At 34.4% G+C, this 22913-nt stretch overlaps 1 protein-coding gene and 1 non-coding gene across 9 annotated transcripts in view; one reads left to right on the top strand and one right to left on the bottom strand.

Moving 5' to 3' along the window:
* KRAS (KRAS proto-oncogene, GTPase) overlaps nucleotides 1-22913 on the bottom strand; it is a 49956-nt gene that overhangs the window by 7443 nt on the left and 19600 nt on the right. For 4 of the 8 annotated variants that reach the window (XM_044228958.1, XM_044228963.1, XM_044228957.1 and 1 more), the window contains exons 3-5: nucleotides 11892-12070; nucleotides 10293-10452; nucleotides 9564-9740 (exon numbers count right to left, since the gene is read on the bottom strand). In XM_044228958.1, coding sequence (XP_044084893.1) covers nucleotides 9579-9740; nucleotides 10293-10452; nucleotides 11892-12070 — 501 coding nt within the window. In that variant the 3' untranslated portion in view covers nucleotides 9564-9578. Of the gene's footprint in view, nucleotides 1-2684; nucleotides 2809-9563; nucleotides 9741-10292; nucleotides 10453-11891; nucleotides 12071-22913 lie in introns of those variants that run through there. The other 4 variants (XM_044228964.1, XM_044228960.1, XM_044228965.1 and 1 more) reach the window with 3 other exon arrangements.
* Nucleotides 19293-19423, top strand: LOC122892845. Its single transcript, XR_006381518.1, has one exon. It is a non-coding gene; the product is annotated as a small nucleolar RNA SNORA18 (small nucleolar RNA).

Genomic DNA, 22913 nt, shown 5'->3' with positions numbered 1-22913 from the left:
TTTTAAAAAAATTAATTTCAATGATTAGGGATAGGTTATAACTAGTAAAAACAGGGCATTGAATTCCTTTTTTTCCATATGGGAAGTAGTCATTTTCATATACACATGAAAGACAAAAACATTATCCCAGTAATTTTGCTGAAACCCAGCCATTTTAGAACTAAGAAAAACTAATTTGTATATATTTATTACTGTGAAAATAATTTTGAAAAAATACTTTTATTTAAAATTTTAAGTATTACCAAGTGCACTTTTTAATTTAAATGCTATCCATGCCCAGAAGAAACAAGGATTCAATTCATCATACCCACCAATTTGACATTCGCACTACATAGTCACAAATAAGAAATCTTAGAAGACTATGTGCTTCTACCTTTGTTTTTAAAAAAAGTTAAAGAGCAAAACTTACTTTATTCTAAATTCTTAAATATTCTAAACTTTAAAAATCACCTACTAGTAAGAAAATAGGAGGAGAAAACTAAAAAAATCCATCACCTAAATCTGGTCATGGCTACTATTAAAAATGTTTAACTTTTCAAATTGCATTGCAATATTAAATTTTACCAGAACTTCTAAATTAAGATATTGCTCTATACAATGATACTCAAAAAATATTAAGAGTTCATAAATCTCAATAAAAATTAATGCCAGTCATGCTTTATTTATTCTTCTGAGGTTAGCTGATTAGTATAGCATCTGTCTTTTGGGACTGAACCTATTATTCAGTACATTTTATGCTTTTGGGAGATACACTGATTACTTTAGACTTTAAATCCACATAATAAAAACTACTGAGTGAAATCTTTTTTGAGCAAGACCAAATTTAATATGAGTTGGTTGGTAAAGGAATACTGGGGCACCTGGGTGGCTCCAGTCAGTTAAGAGTTAAGAGTCAGATAAGAGGGACACCTGGGAGGGGCTCCTGGGTGGCTCAGTGGGTTAAGCCGCTGCCTTCGGCTCAGGTCATGATCTCAGGGTCCTGGGATCGAGTCCCGCATCGGGCTCTCTGCTCAGCGGGAAGCCTGCTTCCTCCTCTCTCTCTCTGTCTGCCTCTCTGCCTACTTGTGATCTCTCTCTGTCAAATAAATAAATAAAATCTTTAAAAAAAAAAAAAAAAAAAAAGAGGGACACCTGGGTGGCTCAGTCGGTTAAGTGGCTGCCTTTGGCTCAGATCATGATCCCAGAGTCCTAGGATCGAGTCCCGCATCGGACTCCTTGCTCAGCAAAGAGCCTGCTTCTCTCTCTCCCTCTGCCTGCCGCTCCGCCTACTTGTGTGTTCTCTCTGTCAAAAAAATAAATAAAATCTTAAAAAAAAGAGTCAGTTAAGAGTCCAACTCTTGATTTGAGCTCGGGTCATGAAACGGAGCCCCATGTCAGGCTTCCATGCCAAGCATAAAGTCTCTCTCTCCCACCAAAGTGCATGCGGCACACTCTCTAAAAGAAATAAATCTTAAGGAAACTTGAGAATTCCACTCAATATATTCAAATGGGCAGCTACCATGTGCCAGGTAGCACATGTTAGGCCATCGTCACGCAAAGATTGAAAATACATGATTCTGGCTACGATTCCGCTGTATAGGAATCAAACATAAAAGAGATTATTTCAATTTAACATGGCAAGCATATAACAGTTAAGAACAGTATATTGGGAATACACAGGAAGGGCACTATGCCTAGGTCTAGGGCTATAAAGAAAGATTCTTGGAGAATAAAGAATCATGAAAAAAATGTTAGCTAATTATTAAGACTATGGATAAAGGTACTGGCATTCCAACCAAGAGCAACAGCCAAGACTCAAGGAAGGCAAGAAATAACATGGTGTTTATTTATGTAAGAACCAAACCAAACCAAACCAAACCAACAAAAAAAACCCCCAAAAACAAAAACAAAAAACAAACAAACAACAACAACAACAACAAAACCAACCAACAAAAGAAAACTTCAAGGACTTTTTAGAGATAAGCCCAAAGGCTAGAAGGGTAGGAAGATGTTAAAAAAAAGACATCTATAACATACTATGAAGTTTGAGATTTTATTCCATAGGTAACAGAAAGTTAGTGACTGAATGTAAAGAAAAGGAAATGATATTTCTTTTAATTGTATCTCTCCAGCTGCACTGTGAATAAAGGTATCAACAGGTAAACCAAATAAGAGGATATAACAGTCCCAGCAAGAGATGATAGGAACCTGAACTAACAATGTGATAAAAGTCAAAATGTAACATCAAAGGAATTTGTGGTTGCCTCCCAATGGGAGTGCAAAAGAGGGAAGTCAGAGTCATCCCAAGAGCTCCAGGTTTTTTTGGGTAAAAAAGTGATGCTGATGCCACTGAGTTAGAGAACACAGGCAGAACAAGTATTTGCTTGCAGAATGTCCAAAAGAAAGAATTCATTTTAAGAGTGGGCCCTTCCCCACCTTCTGGACCGTTCAACCTTACTACTCCATGCAGTTTCCTTTCTTTTTTTTCTACACCCAATGACAAATGTAGTCTACAGCTATCGAAACTCCATCAATTATAATTTATACACATGAGATTAAAAATAAGTGAACTAATTATAGAAACAAACTACCAATTTCTTATCTTTTAATAAAGAACCCCATACCTAGGTAGTTCTAAAGTGGTTGCTACTTTGTTACCTTGGAAAGACATCTGCTTTCTGCCAAAATTAATATGCTGAACTTACCAGATTACATTACAATGCATTTTTTAATTTTCACACAGCCAGGAGTCTTTTCTTCTTTGTTGATTTTTTTCAATCTGTATTGTCGGATCTCTCTCACCAATGTATAAAAAGCATCCTCCACTCTCTGCATTGTAAAACACAACTTCTTTAAAGTCTGTTTCATTGGTAATGTTAATTTATTGGGACAGCCTTGTGTAAGAAGTTTGAAATTGTGACCTTTACTTGAGAATTTCTTTTTAAAACAGACATCAGATTGTCTGAATAAAACTGGGGATGAAGCTTTAAAATATGGGCTTGAATCCTGGTTTGTTCTTTAAAATCATTTCTTATAATGGAATTAGAATTTTTAAAAAGTTTTAATTAGCAATTAGGGGAGATTATGAAAAACCTAAGCACATATATTAGCATCTGTGGATCAATTAATGCAAACATTTTAGTTTGTTAATCATGGAATTAATCAAAGCTTAACCTGAAGTTAGATTTAAATTATTTGATTTAGGAAAAATAAGCAGCCCTACCTCTCTCACCCTCCCCTACCTGGGGAATGAGGGAAAAAAATGGCACAAAAGGGATGTTTAAAGTTAAAACACAAACACACAAACACACACACACACACACACACACACACACAATATCTCAAAATAAAGCTGGGTCAAGAGACTGGAATCTTGAGTTCTATATTCAATTAAAACACAGTCCAGTCAATTTTTAGAGCCCACAAGTGGAGCTGAGACTGGAAGGAATTTTTGTGGGTGGACAGCTATATTATTTAAATAAAAATGCTATATCAGGGCTATTTACCATAATATGAAAACACCATGAATTGCTTAAAGTACACACACAAAATAGTAGTAATGCATTTTGTTTTCTTATTTGAAAGAAGTCTTAAAAATAATTTTTAGAACAGGATCCAATTACAATGGCTTTATACCTTCTATTCTAATTTAAATACTCTAAAGGGAGAAAAGGGACATTTGCTTAATGCCATAGTAAGAAAGCTATGACGACAAACACAATCATATATGGCCATATGGACATGAAGTTTTTAATGTCTTTTCCATTCCAGAAAAGTAAGCAGTAGCCAAAGGGGACATAGTAATCAGTTAACTGTGCTCCTAGTTTGTCTAAGAAAACATACCACCAAAAGTTGAAGCTTACATCTAAAGATAAATACACACAAATATTAATCTACATGTACTGATTAATTTCAAAGATTAATAATTGTGTTTATTCTTCTAAAAGAAAATGTAAGTATTTAGAAAGGCTGGTATATTTTATTATACATTTAATTTTAAGCCTAATCTGTTTTTAATTTTTAAAACGTATTACTTAATATGGGAATTGGCATATTTTAACTCTCTGGTATTGGTAACATTAGTCCTTTTATGAACCAAATGTGACAAAATGGGCTCAGTACCTAGGAAAGCTAATATATATAAAAAATATGGTTTGTAGTTTTAAATTTAATCAGGCACAGAGAATTAGCCATTTAAATATTAACTGAAGTAAACCAATTGTTAAGGTTCAATTTTTGCATGTCGAAGTTCATCACATATTCATTGAGTTTAATAATAGTTAAGGGGGAAAAAAAGCACATCAATTCTTTAGGGCATATTAAGTTTTATAAATCTCAAGAATATATTAAGTACTGCTTCAGTAGAGTTCAGCAGCTTACCTTTGAAGTAAAACTTTAAAATTCATAAAATTAAGTTTCAGTTAATAGGCATATAAGTATGTTGTTTACATGTTAAAATGTACATCTCAAGTTATTTATAACCATCCAGTGATATATTTCTATTTGGCTATCTAATAAAAATTAGTATTAGCCCAAAAAAAACTACATCTCTTTTTTTTGGAATCAATTTACTCAACTAGCTAGCCAGCTAGCTAAGTCAACTACAAAATAAAGATTTCTAACCATTTTCTGAAATTATTAAATACATTGTTACTTCAAGTTAGATACCCACTTGTGCCTGTATACAAATTTTTAGTATTTTGTATTTATCATTCTCAAGAGGAAAGGGTTTATTTTTAAGTCCTTAAAAAATTATATTTTAGAAATTCTCATTACATAAGATAAATAATTTAACTCATTAAATAACATGTAAGATGTAAAGTATGAGATGGCATTTAAGATATTAAGATATTTTCATAAATGACTCTTTCAATTAAAAAAATCAATGCAAGAAATTAAAAAATACATATATACACACACACTTAATATGTGTGTATACACACATACACACACACACAAATAAAACAAACCAGGTAAAAGCTCATATTTTTTAAGAATGTAAACTCTTATTCCTATTTTTAAAAAAGTTACAAGGTCAGTAAGAGAAGTAGTAAAACATGCTAGGGGCAGAGGACAGGGTTTTGGTCCTCCACCAATTTAGTAGGAGAAGCAAATTTTGATTGTAATTTGTTTCTAAAATCAGTTTGAATGGGTCTACTTTTTAAGTGTTGTGTGCATCCCCATCACCAGTACAGAATATATGATTTTTGTTTCCAGCAATGCAGAGAGAGAACTAGAGGCCAATAATTAAAAAGAAGCGATTACTACCCACCACCAAGAATTCAGCATTAGGACCTGAGTAGCTAAGATAATTAACACTGAGAAATCGTTCTTCCAGAGTGACTCTGGTCATTTCTTATTTTTACTAAGAGGAAATTATATTAGATTTTAAAGAGTCAGTTATTTACTATATTTTCTCAGACTTAAATTACTTCTCATTTCTTGATAATATGCTTTAAAAGTCATACGACATCAAGAGAACATTATTTATCCTTGTTTGCACCTTCAGCCACTGGCACTACCGAAGAACACTGGTTTCATACTCTAAAATGTGTAGGTTATTTTTGAAGACAAGGTATAGCTGAAACAGATTTTCAATACCCTCTTAGCCAGCTGCTGAGCTCTTAACTGGCACTCTGATTTATTCTTGAGAATATGGCTTATTGCCACATATATTCATTTTCAAACATCACTTACTAAATTTTCAGAACTGAAAATATTTAGGAACAAAAGTGTACAAGTTCATATGTGTAAATTGTTTTTAAATCAAGAGATCTGACAATAATTTCAGCTCAGCTATTATGTGAAAACATACTTATGAGACTAAGGAAATAGGGCATTCCATACCAGAAAAGAAATGGTCAGCAAATAGCACCATACAACGTTCTGGTGCCTATAATGCTTTCACTAAACAATTTCACTCTAAACGAGTTCCTACTGAGAAGCCTATTACAAAAAATATTCTTGAAAACACTTTCAAGGAAGTAACACTTCCAAAACTTCAATATAGGCAGATACAAGACTACTAGCCTTTTCTTGGGAGACAGGAATGGGAGATACTAGATGCATTCTTTAAAAGAACTCTGTATTGGTGAATTTCTCAAGAAACCTTGCCAAACCACAGCTCATGTCAGGTACACTGAACTGCAGCACTACCGCTAACTTGGGAGGTCATGCTTGCCGCACACAGCAGGTGCTCAGTTACTGTTTTATTTTTAACTCATAAAAAAGCTAAAGTTCAAAATATTTATCTCCTGTACATCAACTCAACTACTAACCAACAGAAGTATGGCACATAAGTAGGTTTTATTATTTGGTTTGCTTCAAAACAATGTAATAGAGGTCTTCTAACACCTAATTTTAAGTAGCTAGAAATTAACAAAAACCAGGAAATTAATCACTCAACATTTTTAAATTTGTAAAACTAATTTTCACATAATGCTCAAACTGAGACCTCCAGAAAATAAAAAAGCTGAATTAGGAGTAGCAGATATGCTTAGAATTCTGCTTCTGTCATCCACTTTCCTGAACCCTCACCAATTCTGATTTTAGCAGACTGGAAAACACACAGCTGATTACCATGGTGTCAATGTTTTGGTTTCAACAGTCTTTGTCAACACTGCATGCACTGCCCAATGAGGCCAGAAAAATCTGGCAATTACTAAACTACCCAGATAAATGTGAAGTAGGTAAGGTCTTTATATACTTGGAACATAGGGGCCACCTAAAGCATACTAGCAGAAAATAAAATTACTCTGACTTTTCAGATGTGGACTAAAATATTGTAAAAAAATATGTAATTCACTATATTCTAGCCCATATAATGGCCTTTTTAAAATTACAAAGTAATTTCATAAAATATATATTCTGCAAACCTATCTTAAAAAGTACTAGAGTAAAACTATTTTTTCCCTTTCATAGAATATGTAACTTTTACTTTAAAATTACTACTGTTAGCCTATAAAATTTAAGTCAAAAGTCTCACCTAACTTCTAGCATCTAATCAAACAGTACAGTTCCCCAGAGAATCAGGAATCAGCACACTACAGCCCACAGGCCAAATGTAGCCACAGCCTATTTTTTTGTACTGGCCAAAAGCTAAGACTGATTTTTGCATTTTTAAAGGGTCATAAGAAAAAAAAAGAAAACTCCAACAGATACCACTTGTGCTCCCCCAAAGTTTGGGCTCAGTCAGTTAAGCATCTGCCTTAGGCTCTGGTCATGATGGGACTGAGCCCCACATCCAGTTCCCTGCTCAGCGGGAAGACTGCTTCTCCCTCTCTCTCTGCCTTCTGCTCCCCCTACTTGTGTGCTATCAAATAAATAAAATCTTGGGGCGCCTGGGTGGCTCAGTGGGTTAAAGCCTCTGCCTTCAGCTCGGGACATGATCCCAGGGTCCTGGGATCTAGCCCCACATCGGGCTCTCTGCTCAGCAGGGAGCCTGCTTCCTCCTCTCTCTCTATGATCTCTGTCTGTCAAATAAGTAAATAAAATCTTTAAAAAAATAAATAAATAAATAAATAAATAAAACCTTAATTAAAAAAAAAAACACTTATTGTCTGTTCCTTCTAAATGAATTTTTTTTTCCTACCAACCTTAATATAAATAATTCTTTTTGGTGTTTTGGTTTTAAGTTCATGCTCAAGACTAAAACTTAGGGTATGAAACAAGTAACTGCTGATAAAATTCAACAAGAGTATGCATATTTAGTTTTGCTCAAAAAACAAAGAAATAATAGCAGATAAGTAACAAAATACTCTGCAGAAAATAGGGCTTCAAATTTTCACAAAAACTGGCAATGTAAAATTTATGAAAATTTGTATTTATCACAATCTCCACAATTACTTGGAACAGCTCTTTAAAGTCTTCCAAAAGCATGCAAATATCAAATTAATTTCAACAGAAGAAGATGAATAAACTTTTGAAAGGCAAATCAACAAGTCCATAAAATAAAAAGAAATCAAAGATCAGAAACTAAAATATCTAAGTTATAGTTTAGCAAAATAAATTCTATAAAAATATAAATAAAATAGCTTTTAAGAAAAGCTGAGCATTAGAGGAAATAAAGAACTACAAGTATTCCTTTACATTACTCTATATTTTAATTAGATGATTTACATAAATGTCTACAAAGCAATTTTAAATTAATCCACTTCCATATCATACATACTACATTTACTTTCCCAACCCTCCCCCAAAACTGTATAAAACCTACAAAATCTACTTTAAAAGGAATCCAGGTAATCTTCTGATTATTATGAATGCTGTGGTATATTAAAGCATTAATGTCAAACACTGAATAAACTAGTACTTCTTAGATAGCAACTATACAAGAAAGAAGACACAGCTATTTCAGGCTCTTAAATAGAGGGCAACATTGTCAGAATAACAGACAACTCCTTTTTACTGTCTTCTTTTGTCTTTCTACCCCAAGTATGGTCCATGTATCAAAATCAGCATCACCTGAGAGCCTGTTAAAAATGGAGGATCAGGTCCCAAACTGAACCCTCTGACTAGAATCTGGATTTGAATAAGAGGCCTAGTCCATTCATATGCATATTAAGTATAAGAAGCCCTGTTCCATTTGCAACACTTTACCACATTAGGCAAAATCTCAGTTTTCTTTCCTCTTTTTAAGTTTTTTTTTAAAGTTACAAATAATGCAAATTAATAAAATGTTAGTGGTATGATTTAGTAGTAGGCAGTATGTTGACAAATGTTTTCGATAATGTTCCTTGTATTTTATATTAAAGTTATAAATATTGTAATCATGTTTTCTGAGTATCTCTTCTATAAGGGAAATCAAGCAGTCTGGTTATACAAGACAAGCAAAAAGAAGACAAAACCCAAACTTTCCCCAGTCTCTTGGACCTGGGAATGGATTTGAATGAAATCTTAATTCCTCTAAAGTAAAGTGAAGTACTGTATACCAACTTCTTTCTTTAACCTATAAATCAGGTTTTGGAATGAGATATTTGTACTATAATCAAACTACAGAAATTCAGCTTTTAATCCCTCCAAAAGGACTTAAAATAGAATTCATTGTTTTATCGGTGTGTGTCAAATTTGTACAATCAGGAAGCAGTGTGTACGATCTTCCACTGGTGAAACAGACATAAGCATTAGCTGAATGATGGTTTACTTTAAAATTTTTACCCCTTTATAAATTCAGTGAAAGTTACAGAATACCTGTTTTTATAAGTTTAAACATGTAGCGAGTTGTTCATTAATTTTCTTACCTCCTAGCATTACAGAAGTTAAATTCCACAAAATTGGTTTTCTGGGTTCACAGGTACATGTAACTAGCAAAGTCCAAAATAAATGTTCATCGTGTATGGAATATAAATTGATCAATATTTTAGTGTATGAAAATTATATTCTATCATATCATTATGTATTCCTCTTATGTTAAACTCTCATTTCATACAAATAGGTTAAATAATGTCAACTGAAATTGTTTTACCTAGAAAAAAAGTTGCTTTTAAAAATAAAGATAATTTTTTAAACAAAATTCAGAGTTAATCTGGCATTAATTTTTGTCAGAACACAGTAAATGAATAACTGAGAATTCCTATTTGCTTTCTAAATATCCTTTTGCTTTAATGAAAACTTTCTCCAAAAATAAATATATCTTTCTTTAAAAAAACTCTACCAAAAGGGCGTAGGGGGATGTGGTGGCTGGGTGACAGACACTGAGGAGGATATGTGTTGTGGTAAGAGTTGTGAATTGTGTAAGACTGATGAATCACGGACCTATACCCCTGAAACAAATAATATATGTTAATAAAAATTTTTTAAAAAAATTCTACCAAAATAGAATTCTTCAAATACAATAAAACTTAATCTAGAAACACATGACATAATGTTCTTCAAAACACTTCTAAAATAGGAAATCAGTATTTGTTCCCCTGTTCTTTGACCTTATAAATAAAACAGTTAAAAAAAAATCCCTACATTTCTTGAATGCTTAATGTAAGATGTGCTGAGCTGAAGAGAAATATTCAATGTGGAAAGAAACCAAAGCCAAGAGTAATACCATGGACACTGGATTAAAAAACGCTGCCCTTTCATATCCTTAAGAGAACATTTACCAAACAGACATTGTCTTATCTTCTATATTAGCATTATGGAAAGAAAAATTAAGTTACATTAAATGATGTAACAGTTACACAATCAGGTATGTACATTTATGAATGTTCTTGCCTTCCAACCCTCAGAATGATGTTAACAGAATATATGTCAGCAAATTATAAATTAAATTATCTGATATAGTTTACAGGGAATAGATTCATATTTATTAAAATTTTACTTACCTGTCTTGTCTTTGCTGATGTTTCAATAAAAGGAATTCCATAACTTCTTGCTAAGTCCTGAGCCTGTTTTGTGTCTACTGTTCTAGAAGGCAAATCACATTTATTTCCTACTAGGACCATAGGTACATCTTCAGAGTCTTTAACTCTTTTTATTTGTTCTCTGGGGAGAAAGAAAAAGTTATAACAGAGATATTAGTAACAAAATATATCTTTCAAAATGTGTCCATAATTCCGTCTTCTAAAATATAGCTGAAAGAAGACATTTAATGTAATTCCTAGTTTCCAACCACACCAAATTTTCTTTGCTTCTCCTTCTATTATGTCTCTTAAAAGATAAAACACCAAAAAATATGGTAAAACTACAGTATAATAGGTCCATATGCAGGTAGGTCACAATGATAAAACAGGAAATATTGAAAAAATTCTAGGCTAAAAATATGCTGTGCCTAATTTTTAAAATTGTAATCTTAGAAACATATACTATGTTATTAAATGTGCATGTATAGAATTAAAGATGTTTTTATAAAAACATGGATTATAACACTGACATAATTTTCATACATGTTTCTTAAAAAAAAGAGCACCAAGTGGGAAGACTCTGATTTCTATGTGGGTAACGTTGACATTATTACAGGTTTATTCTGTTAAAAGTCCTTCTACATGTTGACTTTTTTCAATAAGATGTGCATAAACTCTAAATTTGGGGCAAAATTATATTATTTTACAATTTTAGGTGAATTTCAAAAATACAGCAGGGAATAAAAGGAAGGCAATAGAGTCAGAACTGGTCCAAATTCCTAGTTTCTCTACTTAATAGCTAAGAAAACTTCATAGCTTAACATACTGACACCGATTTACTATTCTACAAGAATACTGTCACCCACTCAAATTTCTTTTTCTCTATTAATAGACTACAAAGAAAATGGGCTTTAAGAAATGTATTAGAATGTTACACCTCTTAACAAGGCTAACTCACTGTTATAGAACATAGCTAATGAATGGGATATTTAATACGCACTTTTTTGAAAACTGGAAACCCTCAGACATAGAATATAAATTATATTTAATACTATTAATGATTTTAAAAAGTCAATTTTATGCAGACTTGCCTGTTCTTTACAAACTGTAACTGTTCTAATATTTCAATCTTTTTTACAACTTCAGAGATTGTTTTTCTTAACTATCTAAAGCCAATGTTTATCCAGTTTCAAGAAATTCTACACTATACCCGATTATTTTTAAGGCTATCTGAGTGGTACCTCCATTACCTTTTCATATTTTTGTTGATGGTTTTCATTTTTATGATGGCTCTAGCTTAAAGCATTGTGACCCTAGTGTACAGTGGTTAAGAGCACAGGTTTTGAAGTCAAACAAGCCTAGAGTTCAATTCTAGCACCACTATCTATGCTAGCTGGAACAAATTACTCAACTGCTCTAATCCCCGAGAACTTTATTTGTAAAACAGGGATATATTGCCTACCTCATTATTATTTTAAAATTCAGTTTAGATAATTTATGCATGGTAGTCAGCAAAGACATAGTAAGTGAAAGATGTAATTACTCCTCAATGTCATTTTATTATATTCAATTTAAACCCACCTATAATGGTGAATATCTTCAAATGATTTAGTATTATTTATGGCAAATACACAAAGAAAGCCCTCCCCAGTCCTCATGTACTGGTCCCTCATTGCACTGTACTCCTCTTGACCTGCTGTGTCGAGAATATCCAAGAGACAGGTTTCTCCATCAATTACTACTTGTTTCCTGTAGGAATCCTGAGAAGGGAGAAACATAGGATTATTATGGTGCACCTTTTACTTTTAAAAAGGTGTTATATGCAAACCAACAACAAAAAGACGACCCAATTCAAAACTGGGTAAAGGACCCGAACAGATTCCTCCAAAGGAGATACACAAATGGCTATTACACACATGAAAAGATGCTCAACACATCATTAGGGAAATGCAAATCAAAACCACAAGGAGCTACCATTTCACACCCATTAGGATGGTTATTATTAAAAATAAAAAAATTTAAAAAGAAGGAAGACAAGTGTTAGCAAGGATGTGGAGAGACTGGAAACTTTATACATTGCTGGTAGGAATGTAAAATGATACAGCCAGTGTAAACAACCGTTTGGCAGTTTCTCAAAAAGTTAAATATAGAATTCCCATATGATCCAGCAATTCTGTTCCTACATATATAACCAAAATAACTGAAAGCAGGAAGTCAGACACTTGTATATAAATGTTCACTGCAGCATTTTTTAGAATAGCCAAAATGCAGAATGTATATATATTATATATATATAAAATACATATACACATATACACAGTGGAATATTATTCAGCCATAAAAAGGAATGCAATTCTATATGTTATAAAAAGGAATGAAATTCTATGTGTTATAACATGGAAGAACATTCCAAACTTTATGCCAGAAACACAAAAAAGCCAAATATCTATAATTCCACTTACGTGAGATACCTCAAATAGGTAAAATCATGGAGACAAAAATGTATAATAGAGGTTACCTGGGACTGGGTGAGAGGGGATTCGAGAGCTATTGTTTTTGTTTTTTTTTTTTTTTTAAAGATTTTATTTATTTATTTGACAGACAGAGATCACAAGTAGGCAGAGAGGCAGGCAGAGAGAGAGGAGGAAGCAGGCTCCCTGCTGAGCAGAGAGCCCGATGCGGGGCTCGATCCCAGGACCCTGGAATCATGACCTGAGCTGAAGGCAGAGGCTTTAACCCACTGAGCCACCCAGGCACCCCGAGAGCTATTGTTTAATGGACACAGGGTTTCAGTTTGGGATGATGGAAAGGTTTTGGAAATAGAGCTACTGGTTGTTCAACATTGTGAATTTACTTAATGCCACTGAATTATACACGTAAGAATGGCTGCAATGATATATAAGATACATTAGATAAATGTATATATCTTACAATTTAAAAAAAGGTTTACAAGAAAGTGTTATGCAAAAAAAAAATGATGCAAGTACTCATATTATTAACAAAAAGACACAAATGCTCTATGAAAGAAAATAATTACTCCAAAAATGGGATAGCTCTAGCAACTCTATTATTCACGATGATTTAGAATGACAAGAAAAATCAATTTACAAATAGTTGTCATGCATCTATTTTACTTACAGTCAGAAGAATATATAAGAGAAAGGTCGATACTGAGGATTTTAATGCCCTTATCCATTTCTGAAATCCTGGAAACAATATCTAACAGCCAGAGAGATACTAGGATAACTCTAGAGGGCATGACTGTTTTATCTGCAAATTCTATGAGGCCTCTATAAAAGGGGGAGCAAGAGGGGAGAAAGAGATGGATATCTTAAAGAGACTGTGCAACTCTAAGACTGAATAAAAGGAAAGGGAGTGGGTAGCATTATAGAATCTTAAAATGAAAATCTGATTTTCCTCTAACGTTTGATTAATACTTACGCCTAGAAGTCTTCATGTACTTTCTGCCAAAACAGGACTCAAAAAATAAGGAAAAGGGATGGTGTAATGTGAAGTCCTGGGATAAGAGGCAGGGCTGAAAATGGATATAACGTGTAAACCAAAGACACTTCCTAATTGTTCCACATGTGGGCTGTAGTATTAAAGTGCCCTTAGTTCATAAATTACCGTATAGACCACCCTATCATTAAGAAAAAAGAATGGCCATTGAAAATCACGTTTTTGGGGGCGCCTTTGTGGCTCAGTCATTAGGCATCTGCTTCGGCTCAGGTCGGTACCAGGGTCCAGGGTCCATACTGGGCTCCCTGTTCAGTGGGAAACCTGCTTTTCCCTCTCCCACTCTCCCTGCTCGTGTCTCCCTGCTCACTGTGTCTCTCTGTGTCAAATAAATAAATAAAAATCTTTAAAAAAATTAAAAATAAAAAACCATGGTTTTGGTAAAATACCTGAAAAATCTTTACAACAGAACACAAAGATTTATATGTAGCATGATCCCAAATATACACATGTATCTATACAAATGTATCAGTATATATACTTAAGAACTGGTGGTATATACATCAAAATGTTAAAAGGGAAAGTTTTTGGTAGATAGTTAATTTAAGAAATAAGGAACTTATCTCTTCTTTTTATTTTTTGGGTACTTAATGCTATATTAAGTACTTTCTAAGAATTTTAATTTTTAAAAGTGTGAAAAACTACCATATTAGACTATGATCTCATGCTTACCTTTTAAAGTAAACTAAATTTTCCAAACTGTCTATAAAAGAAGGATATCTATTTATTTTCTAAAAAGAAGCTTTTTACTAAAGATTTGAATATTTTATTGGCATTTTATTTTATTTTTAAGATTTCATTTTTAATTGTTTATTAACATATAATGTATTATTAGACCCAGGGGTACAGGTCTGTGAATAGCCAGGTTCACACACTTCACAGCACTCACCATAGCACATACCTTCCCCAATATCCATAACCCAACCACCCTCTCCCTACTCCACTCCCCCCAGCAACCCTCAGTTTGTTTTGTGAGATTGAGTCTCTTATGGTCTCTCTCTCTCCCGATCCTATCTTGTTTCATTTTTCCTCCCCTACCCCACAAAACCCCTGCTTTGCCTCTCAACTTCCTCATATCAGGGAGATCATATGATAACTCTCTTTCTCTGACTGACTTATTTTGCTCAGCATAATACCCTCTAGTTCCATCCACATTGTTGCAAATGGCAAGATAGTATTCCATTGTATATCTATATACACATCTTCCTTATCCATTCATCTGTTGATGGACATCTAGGTTCTTGATTAGCATTTTATTATTTTAACCTATTCCCTTAACTACTTGAAAGAACTCCTGTATATTATAAATTGGAAAATCAGGGGTGCCTGGATAGGTCAGTTGTTAGGTGTCTGCCTTCGGCTGAGATCATGATCCCAGGGTCCTGGGATCAAGCCCCACGTTGGGCTCCCTGCTCCACAAGAGGCCTGTTTCTCCCTCTCCCACTCCCGCTGCTTGTGTTCCCTCTCTCGCTGTCTATCTCTGTCAAATAAATAAAAATCTTAAAAAAAAAAAAGCAAAGCAAAGAAAAGAAAACCAGTGTTTTTGAAGTATGATGAAAGAGCAGGAATTGAGAGCAAAGTACAGTGTCTTAGAGTCAATCCATTCATTACCTAGGTGTGGCTATAGACCAAAGATTTTCTTTACCTATTGCTGCTGCCTCACATTCTTCACTTACCAATGCTAACTTGAGTTAACCTTATAGTTGTTAGTTTTCTTAGTTTTTACATCTAAGATTTTCTCCCATCAATGAAATTAAAGACCATACTTTCCGGAGCCCAGGGATTACTTACCATCTACCCACATATAATACCTCCAAGATGTACCTCAATGAATTCCCACGTTGTGTTTCAAAAGTATATAATGTGGAATATTAGTATTTTCTGTGTATATTTCATAACATGTTTCCATGAAGGAACTAAGAAACTGGGAAAACAGTCCCTACTGACCAGTACATTACATTCCCATTATCTTTTCCCTTCTAAACTCTAAAACAATTCCAGCAAAGTTCTGAGTCACACACTCAGTTACTGAAAAAAGGTAATCTAAACCTAAGAGCAATAAGTAGAATACCCTGATTAGAAATAACAGATTTAGGTTAAAAATTCAGTATTTCCAAAGTGAATTCTAACTAGAGTCATTCCTAGAAGTGCAATCACTGAGCCACATAAAAAGGCAGTGCAACTTGGTAAAAGCATAAGAACAACGTATTAAATGGCACAGTTTAATTTGAAAAGAACAGACAGGTGTGGTGATAAAACAGAAAGCAAGCACAACAAAAATGACATACAAAGATTTTGTTCTAACTTCTGGTTAGCCATAAGAAAAGACGTAAATAGAAAAAAAAAAAAAGAAAGAAAGAAAAGAAGTAAATGGAAGTCGGGGCGCCTGGGTGGCTCAGTGGGTTAAGCCTCTGCCTTCTGCTCAGGTCATGATCTCAGGGTCCTGGGATAGAGCAGCGCATAGGGCTCTCTGCTCAGCAGAGAGCCTGCTTCCCCCTTTCTCTCTGCCTGCCTCTCCGCCTACTTGTGATCTCTCTCAGTCTCTGTCAAATAAATAAATAAAAATCTTTTTTTTTTTTTAATAAATAAAAATCTTAAAAAAAAAAAAAAAAGAAGAAGTAAATGGAAGTAGAAAAAATTTAGAACAATGTAGACTCCTTCCCAGGATTAGAGTCTAAATAAGGGTTCAGCAAACTACTGGCCACAGGCCAAATCCTGCCCACCTGTTTTTACATGGCCCATAAACTAAAAATAGTTTTGGGGCTTTTAAATCAACATTAGGAAAAAAAAGCAAAGATTGTGTGATGAAGACCTTTACAGAAAATGTGGTCCTCTGCAGAAAAGCTTGGCAACCTCTGCTCTAAGCTAATAACTCTTCACAAATCTGAAGTAATCTCAGTATGTTATTCTTTTTATACTTAAAAAAAAAAAAATCGCCACTTTGAAAAAGTACGGATTATCAAAACCCAGCCAATTCAAATACACATAGATTGTATAATGAAACTAGGTAAGAATGAAGCAAGAAAAGGTCAAGACATTATTACTATTTTTCTTAAAGTAAGCTCTATGCCCAGTGTAGGGCTCGAACTGAGAACCCTGAGATCAAGAGTCCCATGTTCTACCAAACTGAGCCCGCCAGGAGTCCCAACACCTTAAATTTCTAACTAGTATTATCTCCAGCCTTTCAAACAGAATGAACTTTTGGATTGGGTACATAGGTTATTTAACATCCTATGCAAAAAAAAAAAAAAAAAAAAAAAAGGCTAAAGCCACTTAAATTAATTCAGTATAACATTATTAGAAGGAAAGTTATTCCATGTATTTTTCTTTACTCCTGGCTAAAGTGCTGTTTTTTAATTTGTTGAAGTGGTTAAAAACAACAAACAACTTTTCTAAAAGAAATATACCATGCTGGCAAAACTTAATCATGATAGAGTGATTTCTGGGGATATAATGAACAGGCATAATCCTTCTGGAAAGCAATCACAGCATTTATCAAGAATCATACAAATGTTCATAGCCTTGGAAACTAATGCTACTTCTGGTAAACGATGCTGAGGAAACATGGTTTACCTTTTTTTAAAATGATAGTTATAGCAGAGATATACTAAACATGGCATCCTAAAATGTCTTCCAAAGAAAAAATTACATAAGCATTTAATAGTGACCCACAATCTTGTGCTATTTATCTGTTTTCAAAATACACTTCACATCCAAGCATCCACCACCACCATCACCCCCATCTATGACAACTGTTTTGTCTCATGCAATTTCTTATAAGTGCTTACAACAGAGATCCCCATTATTACTCTTATATGTTCTCCACAGAGCAGCTAGTGACTGTTTTTAAACACTGGTTAGACCATATCACTCGCTTGCTTTAAGTCTTCTAATAACATCCCTTCCTTTCTAAAAATAAAATCCAAAGAACTTCCCTGTCTTCTTCAGCACCTCTGTATTTCCTTCACAAAATTATCTGTACCTACAGTTTAAGCGTATACGCCCTACTATGCTGTGAACTCCCTGAGAGCTGGGCTCACATCTGCTCTGCTCACTGTACACCCTATGTGTAAAGTCCTGAATACCACAGGCAACCGGTACTGTCTGATGAATAAATGAATGAACCCATTCAACATAAATATATGCATACACTACAACAGTCTTACAAAAATAAGCACAAGTTTAAGATACTATAAATGATATTAAAACAATGAAGATGTAAATTTTAAAATGATAATATATTAAGAGTATTTTTTTTTAAAGATTTTATTTATTTATTTGACAGACAGAGACGACAAGTAGGCAGAGAGGCAGGCAGAGAGAGAGAGGAGGAAGCAGACTCCCTGCTGAGCAGAGAGCCTGATGTGGGGCTAGATCCCAGGATCCTGAGATCATGACCTGAGCCGAAGGCAGAGGCTTTAACCCACTGAGCCACCCAGGCACCCATATTAAGAGTATTTAAACAAATGTATTCAAGCAAGTTTTATAGAATATGAAACCTTTAATGTAGAAATATAAAAACATGAGAAAATTTTTAAAACATTTTTGGGAAGAAAGAGAGTAAGACTACAGAGAACACAGGGGCTTTCAACTGTATTAAATTTTTATCTTGAAAAAGAAAAAGGATCTACACCAAATATTGCAGAATGTGAAGATATGAAAAAGCTGGTTGGTGCATACATAATGTTCATTATACTAATTTTCTATACGACATTAAGAATGTACCAATTTCGGGCGCCTGGGTGGCTCAGTGGGTTAAGCCGCTGCCTTCGGCTCAGGTCATGATCTCAGGGTCCTGGGATGGAGTCCCGCATAGGGCTCTCTGCTCAGCAGGGAGCCTGCTTCCCTCTCTCTCTCTCTGCCTGCCTCTCCGTCTACTTGTGATTTCTCTCTGTCAAATAAATAAATAAAATCTTTAAAAAAATAAAAATAAAAAAGAATGTGCCAATTTCGTCACCACTCACTAACAATAATTTTATATTTTTCTTTTTCTTTAAATTTTGTCAACTTATTAAGAATTCTTATTATTTTAATATCCATTTCTTTGAGGACTAGTAATGTTACTTTTTTTTCCTGTATTTCCACATTTATTCCCATCACCTGGAATTTCCATCTTTTTTTCACTGACCTGTATAATTTTTTAAAGTGTTTTCCACTTTATTAAAACACCTTTAAGGGGGGGCACTTGTTGACTCAGTCAGAAGAACATGTGACTCTTGATCCTGGGGCCATGAGTTCAAGTCTCACATTAGGTTGGAGATTACTAAAAAATAAATTAACTGGAAAAAAAACCCCACACCTTTAAGTGTTGTTTTATGTGAAGAAACATATCTGTAGACGCATTAAAGGAATTTGAAATTGAAGACTAAATCATTCAAGATGAGATAAACTTGTTGACCAGGACATCACTCTGTCAATTTTCTTTTACAATTTATAGTAACCAATACTTAAGAATGTTCGTCTTTTGTTGAGGTCTATCCCGATGGGGCTTTTTCTGTAGACCTGCATCGTTGGAAACGCCTCATAGAGTATTTGTGTGGTTTCCTTTATTCACAGAACTATGTTTTAGATCTGTGGGAAAGAACTGCAAGACACTTACCATTATCTGCTAAAACTCTGACCTAATAGTTATGTTTTTTAAATCTTAGGTATTGGGGTATCCCAATAATCTGTACAGTTCTAGGATGATAGTTTAGGGGTGAATATGATTTGAACTCATATTTAGAGGGTGTTTGAAATTGAGAACCAGGCAGATCCACACTCAGACCCTAAACAGGGCCCTGAAGTAAAGACATTGGATCCCAAAGATTACAGGTGGGGAGTTCTTAAAGTGTGTCCGTATTCAAATGGAGATGCAAGAAACCCAGCTGAAAGAACTCTGGCAAGGAGTGACAGTGACGACTGTGGATTGATCAAGTTCTTTTTAAAAGGGCTGTTCTGAAGATTATGATTCTAACTTTGGAGGAACTATGGTGATGAGCAGTAACTGGCAGTGGAAGGAATCACATGTAAAAACTCCTTAAATAAAAGTGGGTTAGGTCACTGCCTTCGGCTCGGTCATGATCTCAGAGTCCTGGGATCCAGTCCCACATCGGGCTCTCTGCTCAGCAGGGAGCCTGCTTCCTCCTCTCTCTCTGCCTGCCTCTCTGCCTACTTGTAATCTCTCTCTGTCAAATAAATAAATAAATCTTTAAAAAAAAAATTTATTGGCTTTAAAAAAAAAAAAAAAAAAGAATGTTCGTCTTTTAACACTCAATTTAGTTTTTCAACTCAGGCAGTGAAACCCTGACGTGGGAAGATACTACAGTAAACAACAAAAAGTTTGTCAGATGCTGTAATAAGCATATTACAAGCATTATCCCATTTAATCTCCATCTTCATGCTGCTGATTCCATTAGATACTCTTGTAAATATGAATAGGACTGCTGAAAATGTCAGCTAAAGTATTATTTGAGGATTTACTTTTGAGATGTTTGTTAGGTTTTCTTTTCTTTTTTTTTTTTTTTTTAAGATTTTATTTATTTATTTGACAGACAGAGATCACAAGTAGGCAGAGAGGCAGGCAGAGAGAGAAGGAAGCAGGCTCCCTGCTGAGCAGAGAGCCCGAGGCGGGACTCGATCCCAGGACCCTGAGATCATGACCTGAGCCGAAGGCAGTGGCTTAACCCAGTGAGCCACCCAGGCACCCGTTTGTTAGGTTTTCTTAACGCATTAAGAGCCAAAAGTACTTTTCATTGTACTGCTAAATATAAATAACACCTATAGAAAAAAAATGAGAAACTTTTACTCTCTTAATGCTCAAGCATTTTGTTATTCTTCCAAAAAATTATTTGAATCCATCATAGAATGGTATGTTCCCCACTACTGGTTGTAAGCCATCAAAGGATGTTGTAGACAGTTAGTTTTAAAAACAGCTAGAATCATGTATAACAGCCAGGGATGTTAGAATTATAGGAGGAAAGAAACACGGACTTTGGAAGATCTAAACCCAAGCTTATTATTAGTTCATTCCCACTTTCTCAGTCCATTCTCCCTTGCATCTTAGGGATACTTACTATACATCTACTAGCTGTTATATACTACACCAGGAGTTATAAAGTTTCTGACCTCAAAGAACTAGGTCTGGAAGAAGAGATATGGTATACAAATAATTAAAATATAATGAAATAAATGCAACACCACATGCAGGACAAAATACAATGGTAGCTAACAGGAAGGAGAGATCAACTTTGCCTAATGGAGTTCAGAAACACAGTGAGGAGAGGGCCACTCCTGGCAGTAAGGAGCCAAAAAATGCATAAAAACATGAAGCATATGTTGAGTACATGGAACCAAGAAGTTCAGTAAAACTTTAACTAAGAGGGATTTTAGGTAAGTAGAAGTGAAACTGGACAATCAAGCAGACGTCAGCTTATGGAGGGTCTTTATGCCACATTAAGGAATTTGGAACTTCATCTTATACTAAATTACTGGAAAAAAAATTTTTTTTTTTTTGGTGGAAAATTTTTAAGTAGGAAGGAAACATCAGATTTACCAGATTCACTGTTAGTATTATGAAAAATCACAGAAAGGGAGCAGGTTGGAGGCTGCAAGATGAGTTAGGAAGCTATTACAAGAAATGACCGAACCTGAAGGCAGCAACAGTAGTAGACAGGGAGAGAACATTAGTTTAGAGAAACAGTTATTGGGTAAAATTGGCAGAACTACTTCATATATTGCTGGTGGGAATGTAAATATTGCGAACACTGTGGAAGAGTCTGAGAGCTGCTCAAGAAGTTAAACATAAAGATACCACATGACTTAGCAATTCTATTTCTAGTTATATACCCAAAAGAATTGAAGATATATGTTCACACAAAAAAGTATACACAAATGTTTACAACATTATTCAAAATCGCCCAAAAGAGGAGACAATCTAAATGCCCATGAACTGATTGATAAACTCAGTAAGGTATTATCCATGACAGAGTATTATTTGACCATAAAAAGGAATGAAACTTTGAACTATGTGACAGTGAGGATGAACCCTGAAAACATTATCCTACATGGAAGAAGCCAGACACAAGAAGACACAGACTGCAGGATTCCAGTTATATGAAATATGAAGAATAGGCAAATCCGCAGAGACATTACACAGTCATTACCAAGAGCTGGCAAAAGGGACTAGGGAGTGACTGCTTATGGGTAAGGGGCTTCTTTTCGAGGTGACAAAAAAAAAATGTATGGTTATATAACTTCATGGATATACTAAAAATTACTAACTGTTTATTTTTAAAGGATGAATTTTATGCTATATGAATTATATCTCAATTTTTTTAACGGTAGTTTACTGATTGGGCATAGGGACAGAAGGGGAAGAGTAGAGGAAAAGATGAGTTCAATTTGGGGTATGTCGAATTCCACGTTTAGGATTGTTCTGATGGCCATGACCTGGAAGCAGCTTGCTATACAGATCTCATGCTCAGGACCGAAATCTAGGCTAAAGATATACTCCTGAATCTTCAATCTATGGGCAGCCACAGAACTCCTCTTACTTGTGGTGTGAGTGCAGGCAAACTACTTAATGTCTCATGTACTGGAAGGCATTGTTCCTTCAGTGGTAAAAGCTAGTAAATAATACCAGACAGGATTCTGTATACAGGTTAGTAGTAAAGACTATGAAAATCCTTTATAAAAGTGCTATAACAAGTTAACTGCATGATTTTATATATTACATTGCACATGCCCTTACAGCCCAAAAAGTTTAGGAGCCAGGCCACTGGTTACTATGAACTCTATGGCAACAGTAGTATCCTGTCTTTGTAAGATTATTGAACAACTACACTTGGACTACATTTTGCAAAATCAATCACCATATTTCAAAATAAACATAATAGCGCTGGACAAGCTCCAGGGAAGGAGAGCTAAAGCTCTGAAGATTACAAAGGATCTCTGTTTTAATCAGGCAGCAAGGGTGTTAAAAGAGCTTGTTCTCATGACAGAAGTTTTGATTAAGATATTCATTAATAGTAAAAATAAAGAAAACAAATTTAAAAAAAAATTTCTTTACTAAATGAAGAATACTTTAAATTACGAGAATGTTGAATC

Source organism: Neovison vison, chromosome 12 (assembly GCF_020171115.1).
Source record: "Neovison vison isolate M4711 chromosome 12, ASM_NN_V1, whole genome shotgun sequence".
Classification (NCBI taxonomy): domain Eukaryota; kingdom Metazoa; phylum Chordata; class Mammalia; order Carnivora; family Mustelidae; genus Neogale; species Neogale vison.
The sequence above is the reverse complement of the archived record's forward strand: the minus strand, read 5'-3'. Positions and strand labels throughout refer to the sequence as shown.